The 19,732-nt window shown below is 48.4% G+C and overlaps 2 protein-coding genes across 3 annotated transcripts in view; one reads left to right on the top strand and one right to left on the bottom strand.

The window, feature by feature from the left end:
* The first annotated feature begins 3,115 nt into the window (after window positions 1–3,115).
* On the top strand, window positions 3,116–16,537 carry KDELR3 (KDEL endoplasmic reticulum protein retention receptor 3). The gene is made up of 5 exons (XM_043882589.1): window positions 3,116–3,387; window positions 8,869–8,969; window positions 13,557–13,715; window positions 14,546–14,798; window positions 15,818–16,537. The coding sequence occupies exons 1-5, from the start codon at window positions 3,297–3,299 to the stop codon at window positions 15,856–15,858; spliced, it is 645 nt and encodes a 214-aa protein (XP_043738524.1). The 5' UTR covers window positions 3,116–3,296; the 3' UTR covers window positions 15,859–16,537.
* The window catches only part of DDX17 (DEAD-box helicase 17), an 18,461-nt gene continuing 15,263 nt past the window's right edge, over window positions 16,535–19,732 (bottom strand). For both annotated transcript variants that reach the window (XM_043882586.1, XM_043882588.1), the window contains exon 13: window positions 16,535–19,567. In XM_043882586.1, the coding sequence (XP_043738521.1) occupies window positions 19,062–19,567 (506 nt within the window). In that variant the 3' untranslated portion in view covers window positions 16,535–19,061. The remainder of the gene's footprint in view (window positions 19,568–19,732) is intronic.

Genomic DNA, 19,732 nt, shown 5'->3' with positions numbered 1-19,732 from the left:
GCCCAGCCAGAGACGGCTGATTAGGTGGCCGGACGTCCTCGTGATCGTGATTTTCACCTTACATCCACACAGAATTTGAGACAGTTAGCAGGATATTCCATACAGTGGTGCAATGTAACAAAAGATTAGGACCAGGAAGGAAAAAAAAAAAAATCTGTATATACATTTTTGCCTCTATCATTAAACAACTCCCCCATTCTCTCTCCCATAAATCTGACTTTGAAAGCATACAATCTGCTTTCTTAATGAGGAAAAAAGAATCCTTGTCCTTTGAACTGAAGGAAATTTCCCTCTTGGCTTCCCCTCCATTTCATTCCTAGAGCAGACAAATTTCAGATGTCAGGAAAAGTGAGGCTTAGAGGGGTGAGGGACTTGTCAGGAACCCCTAGCATCTGGGAGAGATAGGTCTGACAGTGCAGGTGGTCGGAGTGCTGGCATGGACTAGAGACAGAGGGGGTAAAATGAGGAGGGAGTTTTCCCTGTGCTTCATGGGGAGCTTTGAAAAATGCTCCACCTTGAAGATGGGATAGGTATGAAAAAGGTGGGGATGATTACTAAGGCCAGAGCGGTAGAACTTTGGGGAAAAGAGGTCTATGTGACCTGCAGGAGCAAGAGACAAGTTTCTGAGCCTCATCCGTAAAATGGGAGTGATGAGCTCCCTGTCCTGAGACACAGGAAGTACCAATTTTATAGGGAAACTGGAAGACTAGCTCTAAGGAGGACCAAGTAACCAGTTAGCAATACTTCTTCCTCTTCTTCTTCTTAATATTTTATTAATTTGGTTGTGCTGAGTTTTAGTTGCGGCATGTGGGATCTAGATCCCAGACCAGGAATGGAACCCAGGCTCCCTGCATTGGGAGCGTGGAGCCTTAGCCACTGGACCACCAGGGAATCAATCCCCAGTCAGCAATATGTCTATCTTCATTATCCCCATTAATAGATGGGAAAGTGAAGACCCAAGGAGGAGACATCAAGGCCACTCTGGCCGGCCCAGGACAAGCCCTTAGCCCTGGGACCACCCAGCCTGAGTTCTTCTCCTTCCACCACAATGATTGGTCCCTCCTCAGGCTTCCTCTGGCTGGGACCAGTTCCCCTGTGGTCCCCCTGGAGAAAGAGAGGAGGATTCGAGCCTGTTCTAGCCCCCGCTGGCAGTTGGGGCTGCTTCTCAGGAGGACAGATGTTTCACCAAATGGCAAATGCACGTGCTTTTCCCTGGCTTGGGGAGGAGGTGGGCGCCTAGAAGGAGATGCCAGCTGGTTGGGCAGACAGAACCGTAGCCACACCTGAGGGATTTAAATAGCCGCCGCCTTCTCTGGGAGGGGAGGCATCTGGGTAGGGTTTGGGGGGAGCAGGGAACACAGCAGCCCATTCAGAACCCATCACAGCCCTGGAATGAGTGCCTGGTTCTTCCTCCCACAGGAATTTGGACCACACAGCTCACTTCGCTGGGTCTCACTAGCCTTCACCTGCAAAGCAAGGCTTTAAAACCTGCTTCAGAAGGTGACTGTTGAGGCCAAACTGAGAGAACCTAATATGCCTGACCCGTGCCTGGTACCCAGTACTCAGTAGGTGCTCAATACTTGATGGTTATCCTCACCAGGGCAGGAGTCCCCACAGAGCATCCTAGACAAATGGGCACCCCTACCCCACTCTGCTCACCTACCTCTTATGACAGGGAGCTCACCCCCTCCAGTGACAACCCATAGTGTAAGGTAATGATTTAATTGCATGAACACTGGAATCAGACTGTGTGTGGGAATCCAGGCTCCACTATTTAGTGTCTGTGTGATGTTAAACAAATTACTTTACCTCTCTGTGCCTCAGTGTTCCCGGTGTAGAGTGGGAGTTATAGTACCTCCCTCTTAGTTTTGCTTAGATCGGTGCTTCTCGAACTTTCGTGTGCACACACATCACCCAGGGATGCTGTTTAACCGCAGATTCTGACTCAGTGGGTCTGAGGTGGGGCCGGAGATTCCACAGTCCCAACAGGCAATACAGGTGTTCCTGGTCCTTGGACCACATGTCGAGTCTCGAAGGACGGCCATGCCCTGGGAGGCATGGTGAAGGGGCCGTGGAAGGGTCACCAGTAGAGGGGTCATAGATTTAATCAGGGCAGAGCCGCTCTGGCTGTCTGTGATGGGGGAAGGGGCAGAGAGGAAGTCAGTAATTTAAGGAGAGGTAGAGGTCCTGAGTAGGAAAACGGGTTACAGGGGTCAAAAGTGGGGAACACATGTGACCCACTACTACAGATGCAGAGACCAAGGCCCAGAGAGGGTGGCCGGTCTGCTCAGGCCACACAGCACTGACAGGACTCCTTCCCTCCATTGGTCCTTCACCCTTCACCCTCCCAACTTGCTGGCCTACTGCCCTCTGGAGTCTCTCCTGGCCTGCGCTCCTATTTGACATCTTGTCACACCAAGAAGAGGGAGATGCTAGTGAGGATCCTGCATCTCCCTGACAGACCTGACCTCTTCCATGCCCACCGTCATCCCATTTTACAGATGAAACAACTGCGGCCAAGAGAAGGAAAGTCTCTCAGCACCCTGGCTGGAATCGAGGCCCACCTGACTCCCAACCAGCGAGTCTTCGGTTACCTTTGTCCAACAGGTCAGGTCAGGTGGCTCCTGAAAGGAACAGGTGAAAGGAAGGGGAAACTGGTTCCAGCTCTTCTCCCCGCGGGAGGAGGAGGGAGTTCAAACCCCAGGCTGATGACAATAGCACTGGGTCACCCGTTTCTGGGGGCTTCCAACCTGCTAAGCCCATGCCAAGCAGTGGCACGCGGGACCCCACTTCACCCCAGAAAGGGTCTTCTTAGCTCTGTGTATAGATGAAGGAACCAACGCAGAATGAGGGGCCCAGTGGCTCGCTCACGGTCACCCTCGGTTCCGAGTAGGGGAGGCAGGGGCCCGGACTCCGGGGGGACCCCCTCTCAGGTGTATCGGCGGGGTGGGACGTGGCAGGCTCCCCGTGGGCACAGAACGGCCCCGGGCGGCAGTCGGCGAGCCCAGGCCGGAAGCCCCCCGGCCCGCGGGACGGCCCCGCCCCGGGAGCCGAGGCGCTGGGCTGGGCCGGGAGGCGGGATCTCGGGCGGCGGCGCTTCCTGGCTCCCTGGCACGGCCGCCGGCCCGGCCACGTCACCGCCCGGCCAAGAGCGCGCTGGCGGAGCGGCGGCGCCCGGACGGGAGCGCGGAGCTCGGGGGCGCAGGACCCACAGGCCGGGGCCGGGGCCGGGGACGTGGCAGCCGCCTCGCCCGCCGGAAAAGTTTCCCAGGAGTTGGCTGCGCGCGGTCCGGACCATGAACGTGTTTCGGATCCTCGGCGACCTGAGCCATCTCCTGGCCATGATCTTGCTTCTGGGGAAGATTTGGAGGTCCAAGTGCTGCGCGGGTGAGGGCGCGCGTCCTGGGCGGGAGGTGGGGGCGCCCCGGACGGGAGGTGGGGACCGGGGGCGGAGGAGGGGGCGATAGCCCCACGCCCCTGCTGCGGGACTGGAAGGGGAGAGGCTCCTGAATGTCTCTGCAGGGTGGGGACTTCGGCTTTGGGGTGCTTGAAACTGTCTTCGCACAGCTTAGCTTCCAAAGAAAATGTACAATTGTACCGTATCAGAGGAAACGGACCCGTGGAGATGACGAAGGGAGGATTCCGCCCCTTGGCATGGCCACTGGTGGTTGGAAGGAGGGGGATAGAGAGGAGGTGACACCCCCTTTGCTGCCCAGGAGCAGCACCACTTGGGGCCTCTTGTGCCCTCTACCCTCACTCAGGCCCGAGGTGGGGAATGGGAGGTGGGGGCGAAGGAGGTGTACACACAGGAAGTGGCTCCAGACTCTCAGGGTCTTCTCTTGCCCTCCCCCCACCCCTCTCCCCTGCCCCCTGCCAGACATACCCCCACCCCACCCCACCCCCGCAGCTGGGCCCGCTTTCCTTGTGATGTGGCAGGAGAGGCATCAGCTAGGCCCACGTGGGCACGGAACTGCCCATGAACAGAAGCCCAGAGAGGGTGGGAGGGGGTCCCCCCTTTGCCCGGCAGTCTGGCGGCCCCGCTAGAGGGTCAGAGATGTCTCAGGGCTGGACCGGTGGTGGCCAAACAGACCCAGTGCATTAAGAGGCTGCCCGAGCGGCCTGCAGCCATCTTTGTCCACTGGAGTCCTGGAGGCGCCTGCCCTGTGCTTGGCGCAGGGGTGAGGGCCTACAGAGAGGGGCACGGACTCCTCGTGGGGACCAGCGAGGCAGGGAGTGGACCCCTGAAGTCTTCACAGAGGGAGCAGCTCTGGGCTGCTCTGTCTTGGAAGACAGGCACTGTGTCACACAGGAAGGCCTTGTGGTGTCATAGACGGCAGGGCATGTCCTGGAAACGGGGAGCAGCCTGTCTTCAGGGTGGTCCTGGGGGGAGACCAGGCCACAGGCGTAGGAGGCCGGTCGGATGTGAAAGGGCCTTGTCTGATGGGCTAGGGAGTTGGGACTGGGAGCCAAGGAAAGTTTGGAGCAAGAGAGGGGGCTCGGAAGGGACTCTGGAAGCTGTGGGAGAGGTTCAGAGAGCATCATAGAAGCTACCGGCAGGAGGGAAGGGGTTGGGGGTAAGAGGTGGTGCTGTGAGCGTCATTGCAGAGGGAGCGAGTGATTCCAGACCTGGAGGCCTTTTGGGTTTGGGGTCTCCAGGGAGACAGGCACTCACAGGTTGGTTCTCGGGTTCCCACTTAGGGGAAGTGGGCCAGGAACGCTGAGAGAGGCTCCAGTGAGCGGCAGAATCTAGCCTGGACCTGTCTCTGCGCGGAAGGGTCCTGGACAGGGTGAGCCGCCGTGACCAGGAGAGGGCGCTGTTCCCCACCCGCTCTGCCAGGCACCTGGGGTAGAAGCCGGCCACACTGGCAGAGATCCTGGCCTGGTGGGGCTGAATTTAGAGGTGGGAGACCGTCAGGCAGCAGCGGTGGTAGCAACCAACTAAATTATATGGTTTGTCAGAGATGCTGAGTGGCTCAGTGGTAAAGAATCTGCCTGCAATGCAGGAGATCCCTGGGTCGGGAAGATCCCCTGGAGAAGGAAATGGCAACCCACTTCAGTATTCTTGCCTGGAGAGGAGCCTGGTGGGCTACAGTTCATCGGGTCACAAAGAGTCAGACACAACTCAGCAACTAAACAACAGCAATGGGAAAAGCAAAGGGCGGATGAGCAGGAGGGCCCTTCTGTGTGTGGAGAGGGATCGGCACAGGTCTGGTTGAGGACAGATGGAGGTGAGCGCCTCCCCCAGGAGCAGGCCAGGTGTGACGCCCCAGCGACCCAGCCCCAAAGGCAGGAGACTGGCGCTCCTGCCACTGACTCCTTGTGTGACCTGGGGCCTCAGTTTTCTTTATCTGTCAAAGGGTAGGAGGTCTGCACCTGGTCAATGGGTCCCCCAAGGGATCCTGGCCAGGTTCAGGCTTCTGTTCTCCGCTCCGTCCTGAGGTCTCTGTGTGTGGCTTGCTTTGGTGGAAATTACTCACTGGTTTTTAAAGAGTGTGGGAAACCAATGTGCTCAAGACTGCCAGGGCTCCCAAAACGCTAGGGAAAATGTGAGTGAAGCCCAGGGACCTGGCAGGCTGGGGATGGAAAGAGGGGAGGCGTGGAAAGAAGCTATGTGGGGGGATAGCCTTGTGACGCCCACTAGAGCCTCCTACTGGACCCTCCTGAATGGGGTTGAGGCCCCCTGAGCCGGCCAGACCTAAGTGCAGGCTCTGGGAGGTGGTGTAGACAGTCACAGCCCAACCTGGCCTAGTTACTGCCTCCTGGACTCCACCTCCTCCCCCAGAGGGCTCCTTCCCCCGCAGCCAGGCCCCTTGCCAACCCCGCAAGGAGACACTTGTATTCCACACTGAATCCTAGTTAGGCCTCATGTCAGTCCAGTTTACAGATGCCAAGTGTGAGACTCAGGCTTGCCATGCTGGTAGGAAAGCTGACACATGGACCCAGAGCCCTCCAAAATGTGAGGGGCTTCAGCAGTGTTCATCCTTAGGCATTAAAATTGTCCCCTTCTCCCCAGAATGAATGTCCCCCACCAGAGGGATCATTAGAAAAGGTACCAATCAGGTGTATAAAGGAGTCAAACCCTGAATCAGGTAATGTCACTTCTGGGTGTCCAGCTACCCAGTCGACCCATCACATTTAGAGTGAAGTCCAGAGATGAGGGGACAGAGGTGAAAGAGACTCAAGGATGGCTCTTGGTTTTCTGGCTTGAACATAGAGCGAATGGTGGTGGCATTTATGAAGGATGGAAGACAGGAGAAGGAGAGGATTCAGGGGGAGATGGTGGGCTCCACCAGGCAGGAATATGTAGGTCAGAGAGCCAAGGAGAGTCTGGAGCTGGAGGGTCCCTTGTATGTGGGATGGGATGAAGGGACAGAGGGAAAAGAGAGCTCGCCCTCTGAGGATTAGAGTTTGAGGAGGACAGGAGCAGCCAGGGGAGGTGAGAAGCTGGCAGTGTGGGCTGTGGCAGAAACCTGGAGAAGGGTGTGGTTGGAATAGATGGAGTGCCCCACTGACTCTTGAAGAGTTGGGTGAGTGAGGACAGAGTTGATGTGTGGTTGCAGAAACGTGGGCATCATGGACCATAGGAGTGGGTTGGTGATGGATCCAGACCACTGTGGGTTTAACGGGGTGAGAGAAACAGGAAGCAGGGCAGCTGCTTGCTTCACCCTGGAACCACCTCCTTGACCATGTATCAAAAGTGGCCAAAAGTTGACCAAGGAGCATGATGGCTAAATGCAGCCTCGTTCCTGGATTGGCGCCTGGAACAGAAAAGGGGCATCAGTGGGCAAACGTGAGGTCTGAATAAAGTCTGGAGTTTAGTCAACGGTGCTCTGTGCTGTACTGTGCTTAGTCGCTCAGCCGTGTCCGACTCTGTGCGACCCAGTGGACTGCAGCCCGCCAGCTCCTCTGTCCTTGGGGGTTCTCCAGGCACGAATACTGGAGTGGGTTGCCATGTCCTCCCCCAGGCAATCTTCCCAACCCAGAGATTGAACCCAGGTCTCCCACCTTGCAGGCAGATTCTTTACCATCTGAGCCGCCAGAAAAGCCCAAGAATACAGGAGTGGGTAGTCTGTCCCTTCTCCAGGGGATTTTTCTGACCCAGGAATCGAACTGGGGTCTCCTGCATTGAAGGTGGATTATTTACCAGCTGAGCTACCCAGCTCACTATTGGGAGCTATCCACTATTGGGATGCCCCAATAGTGCTCTACTGATGTTAGGTTCTTAGTTTTGGCAAATGTTCGGTTAGAATAGGAAACAGGAGTCCAGAATGGCAGTGGCTAAAAGATAAGGAAGGGAAAAGCCCAGGAAAATAGAACAAAGGAAGGTCCGAGGACCAGAGTGAGGACCTCAGGTAGAACAAACAACACTCCTGGCTAGCCCAATTTACATAGGGCAGGCCCAGGGGGAGGAAAAAGCATATAAAAAGAGGAGCCAAATGGCTGGGGGTCTCTCTCTCTCTCCTGTGCGCTGGGGCGCTCTTCTCTTTGCATCTTTGGGTCGACATGCCCTCACGCCTCGAGGATGGTTTTTCCTGCTATTTTCTAAGTAAAATAGAGCTGTAACATGGAGCTGTAACACTGATTTGTCTAAGAGCTATAACACAGTCTGTTCGCGACCTGAGAGCTATAACACAGTCTGTCCAAGACCCAAGAGCTGTGACACGCCGATGACTTTAATGTCTGTCACTCCAAATCTTTGTTGGGACGAGAAAGAACCAAGGAGCATACGCTCGCCTGACATCATGCAAGGTGTTAACATTAGGGGAAGCCAGGTGAAGGGTGTATGGGGCCTCTCTTACTGTCTACAACTCTTCTGTAAATCTGAAATTATTTCAAATAAAAAGTTCATAAAGAAAGAGACCAAAGTGGATGAGGAAAGAGCATGGTAAGTAGGAACCCAGTGCTGTCAACTTGAGCACCCATTATGTGTTGTACATGCGTGTGTGTGTGGTGTTCGTGTGTGCGCCAACAAGGATCTAGAAGGTTGTACATGCAGGCTTTGTGATTCAGATGACTGCTGGGTTTTAACTTACATCTCTGTGTATAGCTCCCCAGGTGGCTCACTGCTCAAGAATCTGCCTGCCAAGCAGGAGACTCGGCTCGGGTTTAGCCCCAGGGTCAGGAAGACCCCCTGGAGAAGGAAATGGTAGCCTACTCCAGTATTCTTGCCTGGGAAATCCTATGGACAGAGGAGATTGGCAGGCTACAGCCCATAGGGTCGCAAAGAGTCAGACACAACTTAGCGACTAAACATGTATTACCTGGTTTTTGTTTTACAAAGAGTAAAAATAGTTGTAACTTTTATAACCAGAAAAAAAACCTTTTTTACTCATTAAAATTTGGAAACATGAAATAGAATGCTCCCCTGGCCCTGTGCCTTCCTCCACCTGCTGTGGTCTCCCTGATGAATCAACACCTTGTGGAGCCAGTGAGCTGTTCCAAAAAAAATGGAGCTTTGGGGACTGTCAATGGAACAATAGAGGTGGAATGAAGAGAAGCCTTGACACCTCTCCTCTCAAGCCCAACTTCCACCACCCCTACAACCTTCCCAGAGCAAGAACTGAGGCAGGCACGTGCAGGGGCCCTGGGAACTCGGTATCCATGTCTTTATTTGGAGACTGGCTGACAGATTACAGTCTGGTGAGAGGAATAGATTCAAGGAATCTATTAGGATTCAATAGGAATCCTAATAGGAAGGAATCCAATAGGAAGGAGTGTTTCCTGACCCTTGGGGGTGACAGTGCCCTGGACAGGGTGTCACCACTAAGCGGGCACTCTGGAGGCCTTTCCTGGGCTTTTGGAGTGTGTGTGAGCCTGGGAGCCTGGGAGCCTGTATTCTTATTGTCTCTTGTCCCTATCCAACCGCAGGCATTTCTGGGAAGAGCCAGATCCTTTTCGCTCTCGTCTTTACCACCAGGTACCTGGACCTGTTAACCAACTTCATCTCCATCTACAACACAGTAATGAAGGTGAGGGGGATGGGCAGCCATGGTGGGGGGCCTGCTGAGCACCCCCAGATGGTGAAACAGTTTATTTATGCTTGGGGACTCAGGCTGGGGAACCAGCCAGACATAGGTTTGATTCCTGGCTTTGCTGTTAGTAGCTGTGGGGCCTGGGCTTGGGCAAGGCTTCTGGCCTCTGTGTACCTTGGTTTCCTCCTCTACAAAATGAAGATCATTGTACTTTCCTCGGAAGGTTTTGTTGTGAAAATTAAACAAGGTAATACATGTAAATATACAATACCTGTCGTATATTAAAAACTCAATAAAAACTATTACAATGGTTAAAAAATAAGCAAAAAAGGAAACACAATGCCCTGAGCTTTCAGAGAGCTTATTGGTCCATTTATCTGACAAATATTTATTGAGTACCTACTATGAGCTAAGAGGGCTTCCCAGGTGGCCCAGTGGTGAAAAATCCTCCTGTCAGTGCAGGAGACACAAGAGACATGGGTTCAATCTCTGGTTCAACCTCTGATCTCCAGGAAGAGCCCCTGGAGTTGGAAATGGCAACCTACTCCAGTATTCTTGCCTGGAGAATCCCATGAACAGAGGAGCCTGGTGGGCTACAATCCATAGGGTAAAAGGGAACACAACTGAACAACTAAGCATGCATGTGAGCTAGGAACCTGAAGGAGAAATACAAGACACCCGTACTCATGGGACCTACAATATAACTGGGGAGACAGATAATGAAACAAGAAAAACTGGCTAGGGAGAAGGCTATGCAAATAATTAAAATGGGATGCTGTTTCCTTTTAATTATAAAGACAACAAGTTTTAAAAGCAGAGTTGCATGATAGAGAATGACTACGAAGCTATTTGGAAAAGACCCTGATGCTGGGAAAGATTGAAGGCATGAGAAGAGGATGAGATGCTTGGATGGCATCACCGACTCAGTGGACATGAGTTTGAGCAAGCTCTGGGAGTTGGTGATGGACAGGGAAGCCTGGCATGCTGCAGTCCATGGGGTTGCAAAGAGTCGGACACAACTGAGTGACTGCACTGAGGGAGCTATTTAGAGAGTGTGGTCAAGAAGGGCCTCTCCAAAGAGGGGATGTGTAAACTGAGATTCGAATGACACAGGAAACAAAGCTCAGAGGAAGACATTTCCAAGCAGAAGGAATAACTGGTGCAAAGACCCCCTCCAAGACAGGAACAAGCTTGATGTATTCAAAAGGCAGACAGAAGGCAGACTCAGTGGGAGATCAGAAGGCCAGGGCTGCCTGCTGGTGGTGGGGATGCGGACAGAGGGCTGGGTGAAGGCAGATGGTGCAGGTGAACCATTTGGATTCAGTTTTGCAGTGGGAAGCTGTTGCTTTGAAGTTTGGTCCTATTTTACAGAAGGAGAAACTGAACAGCTTTCAGCCCTGGGTCATAGCTGTGAGGTTGTGTTGGAGTGAGACATTTTCTGAGGCTTTAACCAATCATCCAACACAATTTAGTGGAAAGAGTCCACAGATTTCAGAGTCAGTAAAATGGGATGTAACTGGATGCTGGTAGCAGAGATGTAGATTATTTTAATAATGTTAGGATTTATTTTTACCTTACTCATAAAACAAAATCTGGAAGTGGGTAGTCTAAGCCTGGAATGTCAGCTTCTTTTAACTTTCTGCTCTGCCGGCTTTAGTGTGACCAGTACTTGAGTTTGTTACCCATGCAGTTGCTCAGAAGGGCCCTATGCTTGGTTTATTGCTTTGCTGTTGCCATTTTGAAATTCTTATTTTTTAACAAGAAGCCCTGAAAATGATATAGCTAGCTTGAATGTGATATCTATCCTTAAGTTTGCCTCAGGGTCACAAAATAGGTGCTAGAGCTCCTACCATCACATCACATTTGGGATAGGAAGGAGGAGGAAGGGAAGAAAGAGCAATAGGGTGCCTGCCAGCTGGGTAAACCCTTTTCATCGAGCTTTCCAGTGACTTCCATCTGCATGTCACTGACCATCCTTATCTGCAAAGGAGGCTGAAATATGTAGTTTTTAGTTGGGCACATTGTCTAATAGGAGGACCGTTTTTAAGGTGAAAAAGCTACATGGGCGGAATCCTATCTTGCCGGGCTATTGTGAAGATAACATGGGAATCTATGTAATGTACCTAGCTCCCAGAAGGTATTTAACTAAAAGTGAGTTCTCTTTCTCCATATCAGAGATGTCCTTTTGGGATTCTGGGCATCTTGTTCCTAGAATTGGTAGAATGGAGGATGCTCTTCCTTATGGTGTGTTGAACTCAGTGTGAACTTCAATCTGAGGTCCTGAAATCGCTGTCTACTTAAATCCAACACAGAAGCAGCAAACACTGCCTGCTTAGTTAATTTCTCTTCCCAAGGGTTTGGCTTGGGCAGTCCTGGCAGGAACTGTAGACCTAGGATATTCAAAGAGGCCAGTTTCCAAATATGTGAAATGAAGAAGTGATCTCCATTTCATTGATTCATTCACTCATTCCAGCATTTGTTATGTGCTGGGACCTGAGTTAGATTCAGAGGCAGACAGGGCATGGACCCTCTTAGGGAATCTCCTCTCCAAGGGGAGACAGGCTGGTCCATAGACATTTACAGAACATATGATCACAAGCAGCGATGAGTATTGTTACGTGGGGGTATGGTGACACAGAGCACGTGTGCCTCGTTCTGGTGAGAAAAAGGCTTTGAGGAAATAATCTGAATTTTGAAGTGCAAACACTTTTCTAGGCCAGTGTGGTCCTGGACCACCACCAGCAATATCACACAGGAATGTGCTAGAAATGCAAAATTCTCAGGCCTAATCAGACCCACTAAGTGAAACCCCCCTGTCCCTGAGGGTAGGGGCAGGGGCAGCCCTCTGTATTTTGATGCACATTCAGATTTGAGAGCCTCTGGCCTAGGTTAGAGGCCAATTATAAAACCATTATATGCTGGAGGACAGCTACTCTAGTTAGGAAAAGAGCACTTTTCTGAAGGATTGATTATCACCTGAGTCAAGGAATTTTAGTCTTTGTGGAAGTATGCTCTCAATTCACTGGTGCAGACCCAAGAACTTGAGGCTTTAAAAGAGCCCTGGAATGCTACTGCTAAATCACTCAACAAAGACCTGTTCTTTTTTTTCTTTTTGCTTAATGCTCCACAGTGAGAGGACACCTGGGCACCTCTGGGTCATCATGGTAGCACTATCAGTCCCAGTTAGAAGCATGGAGTCACTTAACAAAAAGACCATTAGCTTCAGATTCTGTCATTGACCCAAGAGAAATTTCAAACACACCTTTTCCAACTGAAGGCAGAATACTCGCCCTCAGGTTTGGTAGGTCCCAACTCAGGCAACAGTACATGAACTGTGAACTTCCAGATGTTCAAGCTGGATTAAGAAAAGGCAGAGGAACCAGAGATCAAATTGCTAACATCCGTTGGATCATCGAAAAAGCAACAGAATTCCAGAAAAACACCTACTTCTGCTTTATTGACTATGCCAAAGCCTTTGACTGTGTAGATCACAACTAACTGTGGAAAATTCTGAAAGAGATGGGAATACCAGACCACCTGACCTGCCTCCTGAAAAATCTGTATGCAGGTCAGGAAGCAACAGTTAGAACTGGATATGAAACAACAGACTGGTTCCAAATTGGGAAGAGTATGTCAAGGCTATATATTGTCACCTTGCTTATTTAACTTATATACAGAGTACATCATGCGAAATGTCAGGCTGGATGAAGCACAAGCTGGAATCAAGATTGCCGGGAGAACTATCAGTAACCTCAGATATGCAGATGACACCACCCTTATGGCAGAAAGTGAAGAACTAAAGAGCCTCTTGATGAAAGTGAAAGAGGAGAGTGAAAAAGTTGGCTTAAAACTCAGCATTCAGAAAACTTAAGATCACGGCATCTGGTCCCATCACTTCATGGCAAATAGATGGGAAAACAATGGAAACAATAAGAGACTATCTTTTGGGGCTCCAAAATCACTGCAGATGGTGACTGTAGCCATGAAATTAAAAGACACTTGCTCCTTGGAAGAAAAGCTATGACCAACCTAGACAGCATATTAAAAAGCAGAGACATTACTTTGCCAACAAAGGTCCGTCTAGTCTAAGTTATAGTTTTTCCAGTAGTCATGTATGGATGTAAGAAAAGAAAGCTGAGCGCCAAAGAATTGATGCTTTTGAACTGTGGTGTTGGAGAAGACTCTTGAGTCCCCAGCAAGGAGATCCAACCAGTCCACCCTAAAGGAAATAAGTCCTGAATATTCATCGGAAGTACTGACGCTGAAGCTGAAACTCCAATACTTTGGCCACCTGATGTGAAGAACTGACTCATTGGAAAAGACCTGGATGTTGGAAAAGATTGAAGGTGGGAGAAGGGGACGACAGAGATGAGATGATTAGATGGCATCACCAACTCAATGGACATGAGTTTGAGCAGACTCCAGGAGCTGGTGATGGACAGGGAGGCCTGGCTTGATGTAGTCCATGGGGTCGCAAAGTCAGACACGACTGAACGACTGAACTGTATTTAGGGTAACTTTGAAGCCCCAAAAATAGGTTGGGAAATGACTTCCATTGATTCCCGTGTCTGTCTCCCTTTTCAGGTGGTTTTTCTCCTCTGTGCCTACATCACAGTGTACATGATCTATGGGAAATTTCGGAAAACGTTTGACAGTGAGAATGACACATTCCGCCTGGAGTTTCTTCTGGTCCCAGTCATTGGCCTCTCCTTCCTTGAGAACTACAGTTTCACTCCTCTGGAGGTAAGGGAGGGGACCCAGAGTACTCATTTCCAAAGGTAAACACATTCCCTAAAACCCTCACCTTGGTAATGTCAGGGCTAGCTTTCTACCACAACTGTGGCTGTTACTTGTTGAGTTTAGAAATTACCAATAAGCTATCCACAGTGCTCTTCTTAAAAATTGGCACATCTAAATAGTTGTGTTCATAAACAAAGCAGGCATCACAGCACCACATAAGGCTGAGACCCTCTGTTCAACAGGTGATTAATGGATACTAAAGCACAGTCCAGACCGTTTTCCAACTTGGTAGGTCTGGCCCCTTGACTCAAGAATCTGTGGGGCAATGAGCATGAGGAGATTGTGATGCTGATATTCATGGATTGTATTTTGAGAAACCAGAGCCTCAATTAAGGCGAGTTTATATGATAGAATTCTGCAACAATTAAAAATTGTTCCCCCCCAAAAAATTGTTCCATAGCAACATTCATACTGTTCTGGAAAAAGCAGTACACTTTAATCTTTTAAAATATTTTTTTTACTTACAAAGAAAGGGGTAGAATGATACACTGATGACAACATTTAAAAATTTCAAGAACATGATTCTGGAGTTCCCTGACCATCTGGTGGTTGGGGTTTCAGGCTTTCACTGCCTGTGGCCTTGGTTCAATCTCTGGTCCTGCAAGCTGTGTGGAGAGGCTATTAAGTAAATAAAACCTGAAAAAATGGTGAAATAGTTTATCTTAAAAAAAATAGTTTTGCTTCACTATATTCTCACCAAATAAACATTGTTTTGGTAACTAAAGGTGGCCCATTCTTGATCAGCCTCCTCTGGAACCTTCTCTTTGGCTCAGATCCTCTGGACTTTCTCCATCTACCTGGAATCAGTGGCCATCCTGCCCCAGCTCTTCATGATCAGCAAGACTGGAGAGGCTGAGACCATTACTACTCACTATCTGTTCTTTCTTGGGCTATACCGGGCACTCTACCTGGCTAACTGGATCAGGCGGTACCAGACTGAGAATTTCTATGACCAAATTGCAGTGGTGTCTGGGGTAGTACAAACCATCTTCTACTGTGACTTCTTCTACTTGTATGTGACCAAAGGTAGGTGCTGGGAGAACAGTGTCACTGGCACCGGCTCAGGATTAATAATCCACTCAGTATTCGAGGGGATATGGAAGTGAACACAGGCAAGTCTGTGCTTTATGGTGCTTACATTCTAACACAGAAGACAAAAATGTTTTCAGGAAACTAAGTGCAATGAAAAAATACAGACCAATAATCCTATTTTTATGTACAGTGTGCAGGGAAGACAGCTGTGATATGACATTTGACACTTGGGTTAGGGCAATAAAGGTTGTCATGTGTAAGCCCCAAGGCAGAAACCAGCCTGGCATGATAACAAGACAAAATGGCTAGTATGGTCAGTCTATAATCCTAGTGAAATCGCTCAGTCATGTCCGACTTTGCCACCCCATGGACTGTAGCCTACCATGCTCCTCCATCCATGAGATTCCAGGCAAGAGTACTGGAGTGGGTTGCCATTTCCTTTTCCAGAGGATCTTCCCAACCCAGGGATCGAACCCGGGTGTCCTGCATTGTAAGCAGATGCTTTACCTTCTGAGCCACCAGGGAAGCCCTATAATCCTAGAGGTATCAATCAATCCAGATTTATCACCTAGGGTCTCATTAAGTCAGGGTAAAACATTCACATTGCATTCTAATCACAAATAGCAGCAACAGGGTCATATGAAAACCAGTCCACCAACTGCTGTGTGGGAGAAAAGGCAGCCCGAGTAGGGAGATATGGGGCAATTGTAATTGTCCAGCAGGAGGTCACCAGTAGAGAGATGGGGACATCAGTGCAGCTGATGAAAACTGGTGATGTGCTGTGAGATGGGAAACAGAATTAAGGACAACTGCTAGATTCATGGCCTATCAAAAGAGGGAGTGGTGGCATGTGTCCAAGGTGGAGTCAGTGTATCTGCAGTTAACCGGCAGTGGCATCTTCCCTTAACATCTAAGTGAACACCTGTGAAAAGGGCATTAGATACTAAGATTAGACAAAGTTGTAAAGGAGTCCTTTCATGAAAAATTCTAATTTCAGCTTCATTTTCTTCTAGTCCTTAAAGGAAAGAAGTTAAGTCTTCCAATGCCAATTTGAAGGCCATCAGAGATGTTCTACACCCTAACAAGGACACCAAACAAGCCATCCGACGTGTTCTCCTGGGTGATTCAACTAACCAAATGTTCAAACTGAAGTCAGAGAAATACTTCATGTGGAATTTAGCAAAGCACTGATCCTTCTATTTTCTCATCTCTCTCTCCCTTAAATTATAGAGGTAATTAAAATGGGCCAATCATGCAAGCATGGTGCACCCTCACAATGTCAACTGAACAGTCAAGCAAACCTTAGAATGGATGGAGTCAACTCTTGTTCTCTTAAAGGCCCTGGTGTGAGACTCATGAAAACGAACAGCCAATCCCAATCTGGAAATACACCCTACTGTGTATGAGACAAAAGCCCCAAATGAGTATACTGTTGTGGTTAATTTTCACTTTCCAGGTAGGAGACCATCATGTTTAGGGAGTCAAGATACAAAGGTGTCACCAACAGGTGGGAAATGTTATGAGGAAACACAGGCTTTTTACCTACTAGGTGTTGTCTTGATGCTTTGTGACTCAAATTTTTTTTCACTTTAAGACCAATTAAATCCCACCTCCCTTTCACAGTTTTAGGTGCTAAGGTGTCAAGTCAATCAAACATGGTCTTGAAGCAAATAAAAATAAGAGACTATCATTAGATTACACCTTTTTTTAAGCAATAAAAATCTCACACCTTATTGTCAACAGTGTTTTATTTATACCTACAAAAGAAACAAGATGGTATCAAAAGGACAATTTACAAACTAAGAATAGTAACATAAGCTCTTAGCATCCTGTGCCTGAACATCACACATCTACAAATCTTTCAAGTCTTAATGCAACAGGAATGTGTTCAGAGACCAGCAAGGACATAAATAGAGAGCACTGATCCCAAGCAAAAGCCACCAACCTTTTAGATGAGAGAAGTCCACACAATGAATTGTTAGGGAGCAATGGGGAGAAGCAGCCCCACAGCTTAATATAGAACTCCTTCCCCTAAATGAGTTTCAGTCATGACTGCAATTATTAGCATCAAATGAGAATTCTTCTGCTCATGTTCTGAAGCAAAGGCAGAACCTGAATGAGTGGCAGACACAAAGGCAGAAGACTTCATTCTGGAGCTATATAGGAAAAGCTCAGTAATACTAAGATTTTAGCTGTGCTCAGGCCACAACAGCTTTTGAGTTTCAGGATATGCTGTTATTTTGACTTTATCATAACAATCCCTGGTGGAAAAAGGGAAGCAAGCAGACCAAATACTTAACTGCTTGTTTGCCCCAAGACCTTTCTCACAAAGTGATGTTTTCAGTTACAAGAGAGGACACCCCCATGGTGGCACCTTTGTGTTAAAATCAGATTTTGGTGTATAAAAAAAAAATCTACAGTGGACTAATCAGTGCTGAGACACACTTCTTTCGTGCAGGAGACACTTTGGTTTGAAAGCACAGAGAAGTGCTGCCGTGTTTCTCCTGTGCCTACCATCCTCCCTCAGCCTCAACTTCTACGAGGAGAAAAAAAGAGTAGTTAAGAAAGAAGAAAGTAGGGGGGAAAAAAGATGTCAAAGTTCTCACATGCATATATTTCAGCTTATGCTGACAACCTACCTGTATGTTGCACATTCAACCACACTTTTCAGTACCCCTCAGAAACAATCCCTTCTCTCTCCCTGAAGAATTTTAAGAGGAAAACAAAGACCTCAAACATTTAGATATTTTGATCTTACAAACCAGTAAGCACTCTCAGGCCTAAGCCAAAGAATGCAATGAAGGCTTCCCCCTTTAACTACACCATCAACAATACTGGATAACACCAATAAAAAAGTAACAGTTCCACACTGGAAATAAAGAGATTTCTGAGGCTGTCTCATCTCCTTGTCCTCTTACAGTGAACATAAGAGCAGAATTTTCTTTCCAGGCCCATCTGCTATAGGAAGTCTCGGTAAAACAGCTGGTATTACTACAAAAGGGACAATCTCACCTACCTTTCAGGTGGAGGAAAAGTAAAAGGACTTGGGCTTTAGTCCTCTGTAACTTTTATTAAGCACTACCTACCTGTAAAAAGCTGAGTGTCAAAGGATGCTGAGGAAAAAGTGCATCCAAAAGCTGTTACAAAGCACTGAAGAGAACACAGTATGAAGACTTATAAGAGTTCTTTCTCAATAAACCCTTTAGACCCTTAAAGATAATTTGGCCCAAAAGGCTGAGTAGCCAGTGAAGAGTTGCTGTTATTCTAGCTCTACAAATACTGAGTTTAAAAAGAAAATTTGCCCACTGACTATATTGTTTATAATTAAACTAGTTCCTACACTGCAGGTGAATGCATATTTAACCGGTTAATAAATTTCCAGTGAGCATTTATGTTCCTTCTGCTCACAGCAGCTGTCTGGTTAGGAAGATATATTTCAGATGGTCCCTGGTCATGGGGAAGAAAAATAGGCAGCTTCCACCCAGATGCTGAGACACTACATTTAACCATTGCAATAAACATTTGGGTTTTTAAAGATACACTTATAAAAACTCTTATCTCAGCAATTTAATTTCTAACCTGACAATTAGAAATGGTTGTTTCAATACTTGGGAAGGGGGAAGGCAGAATGTAAAGGAGACAAAGCCAATCAGGATTTTTCTTTTTAAACTATCAAATGCACTTAAGAAGCAATGAGCCACAATGACAATGGCAAAGCACTGTCTTAAAAACTCATCAGGCCTAAGGAACCCTGTTCCAGCTTGAAAAAGATCAAAGAAAAAAAAAATACAGAAAATGTGTAGGGAACTCCTTCTTGGTTTTCTATCCCAGTACGAGAGCAATTTAAAGCACAGGCGCCATCTTCTGCAGAGTTCAACCCTCCACCCCCCACCCAAACTCAGGACAAAAAAAAAAGCGGGGGGGGGCTCCCACAAAAGGGCCTAATACCTTACTTTTTCTTTTAAGATGAAAAATAGCTCAAATATCCTCAACATGCAAGAAGTTGGGGGGAAAATCTCTTCCAGTCGGCTATACATACATATATATACTTTTACAAAATCTGTTATTACAGACTGGATCATTTTGGCAGGCAGAAGAAACCTGGCAGTGAATCCTAACTAATCTGCATGAAAAGACAAATCACAATGGCTGGGGAAAAATTATAAAAGAGAAAGAAAAAGGGAAGAGAAAAAAGGAAAAGATAGAGTTCCTTTAAATGTAGTTAAGTCTGCACAAGTCACTACCACTTGAGTGGCTTCACTTACGTGAAGGAGGAGGGGGAGGAGGAGGAGGGGGGTATTGGTAGGCAGTCTGCCCCATGTAACCTATCATATTAGTAGCTCCTGGAGGCTGTGCAAACTGCTGTGACATCAGTGGCTGTGGCTGCTGCCCAGACCGGCCTATCCCACTAAACTGCTGGCTAGAGCTCTGTGAACTTCTCCCAGTTGAGGTGGTGCTACTGGCCCCGTAAGTGCCGGCGCCATATTCTTGGGCTGTGTAACCACTGGTGCCATAAGCAGCTGCCCCATAGGTGCCTTGACCATAGGTGTATTGGCCTGCTTGTGCTCCAAAGGCAGAATTTGGACTTCCATAGCCACTGCCGTTAGCATAACCGGCTCTATCGGTTTCACCACGATCCCGATAGCTTGCAGAGTCTCTCCGGCCACCATCTTTGACCCCTCGAAGCCTCCGGTCACACTCATCCTGATACATCAAATTGGGATTGTTGGCTGAAGAAGTGGTCCGGTATCGAGAACGGCCGCCTAATGAAGACACAAGAATTTTCAACGCCAGATATATGATCCAGACATAACCACATATAAAAATGTTACTAGATATGAAAGTATTCAATATTCTTTCTTGATCTTTAGCCAAGTCAGCTTCCAAATCACTACTTTAAAAATATACTCATAATTTGGTTCTTTAAG

The sequence above is a fragment of the Cervus elaphus genome, chromosome 22, assembly GCF_910594005.1.
Source record: "Cervus elaphus chromosome 22, mCerEla1.1, whole genome shotgun sequence".
Taxonomy (NCBI): domain Eukaryota; kingdom Metazoa; phylum Chordata; class Mammalia; order Artiodactyla; family Cervidae; genus Cervus; species Cervus elaphus.
This window is presented reverse-complemented; position numbering and strand designations above follow the sequence as displayed.

Coding starts and splice junctions, on each gene's coding strand:
- KDELR3 (XM_043882589.1), top strand. CDS start 3,297: ATGAACGTGTTTCGGATCCTCGGCGACCTGAGCCATCTCCTGGCCATG. Junction 3,388..8,868: donor GAGGTCCAAGTGCTGCGCGG/GTGAGGGCGCGC, acceptor ATCCAACCGCAG/GCATTTCTGGGAAGAGCCAG. Junction 14,799..15,817: donor CTACTTGTATGTGACCAAAG/GTAGGTGCTGGG, acceptor ATTTTCTTCTAG/TCCTTAAAGGAAAGAAGTTA.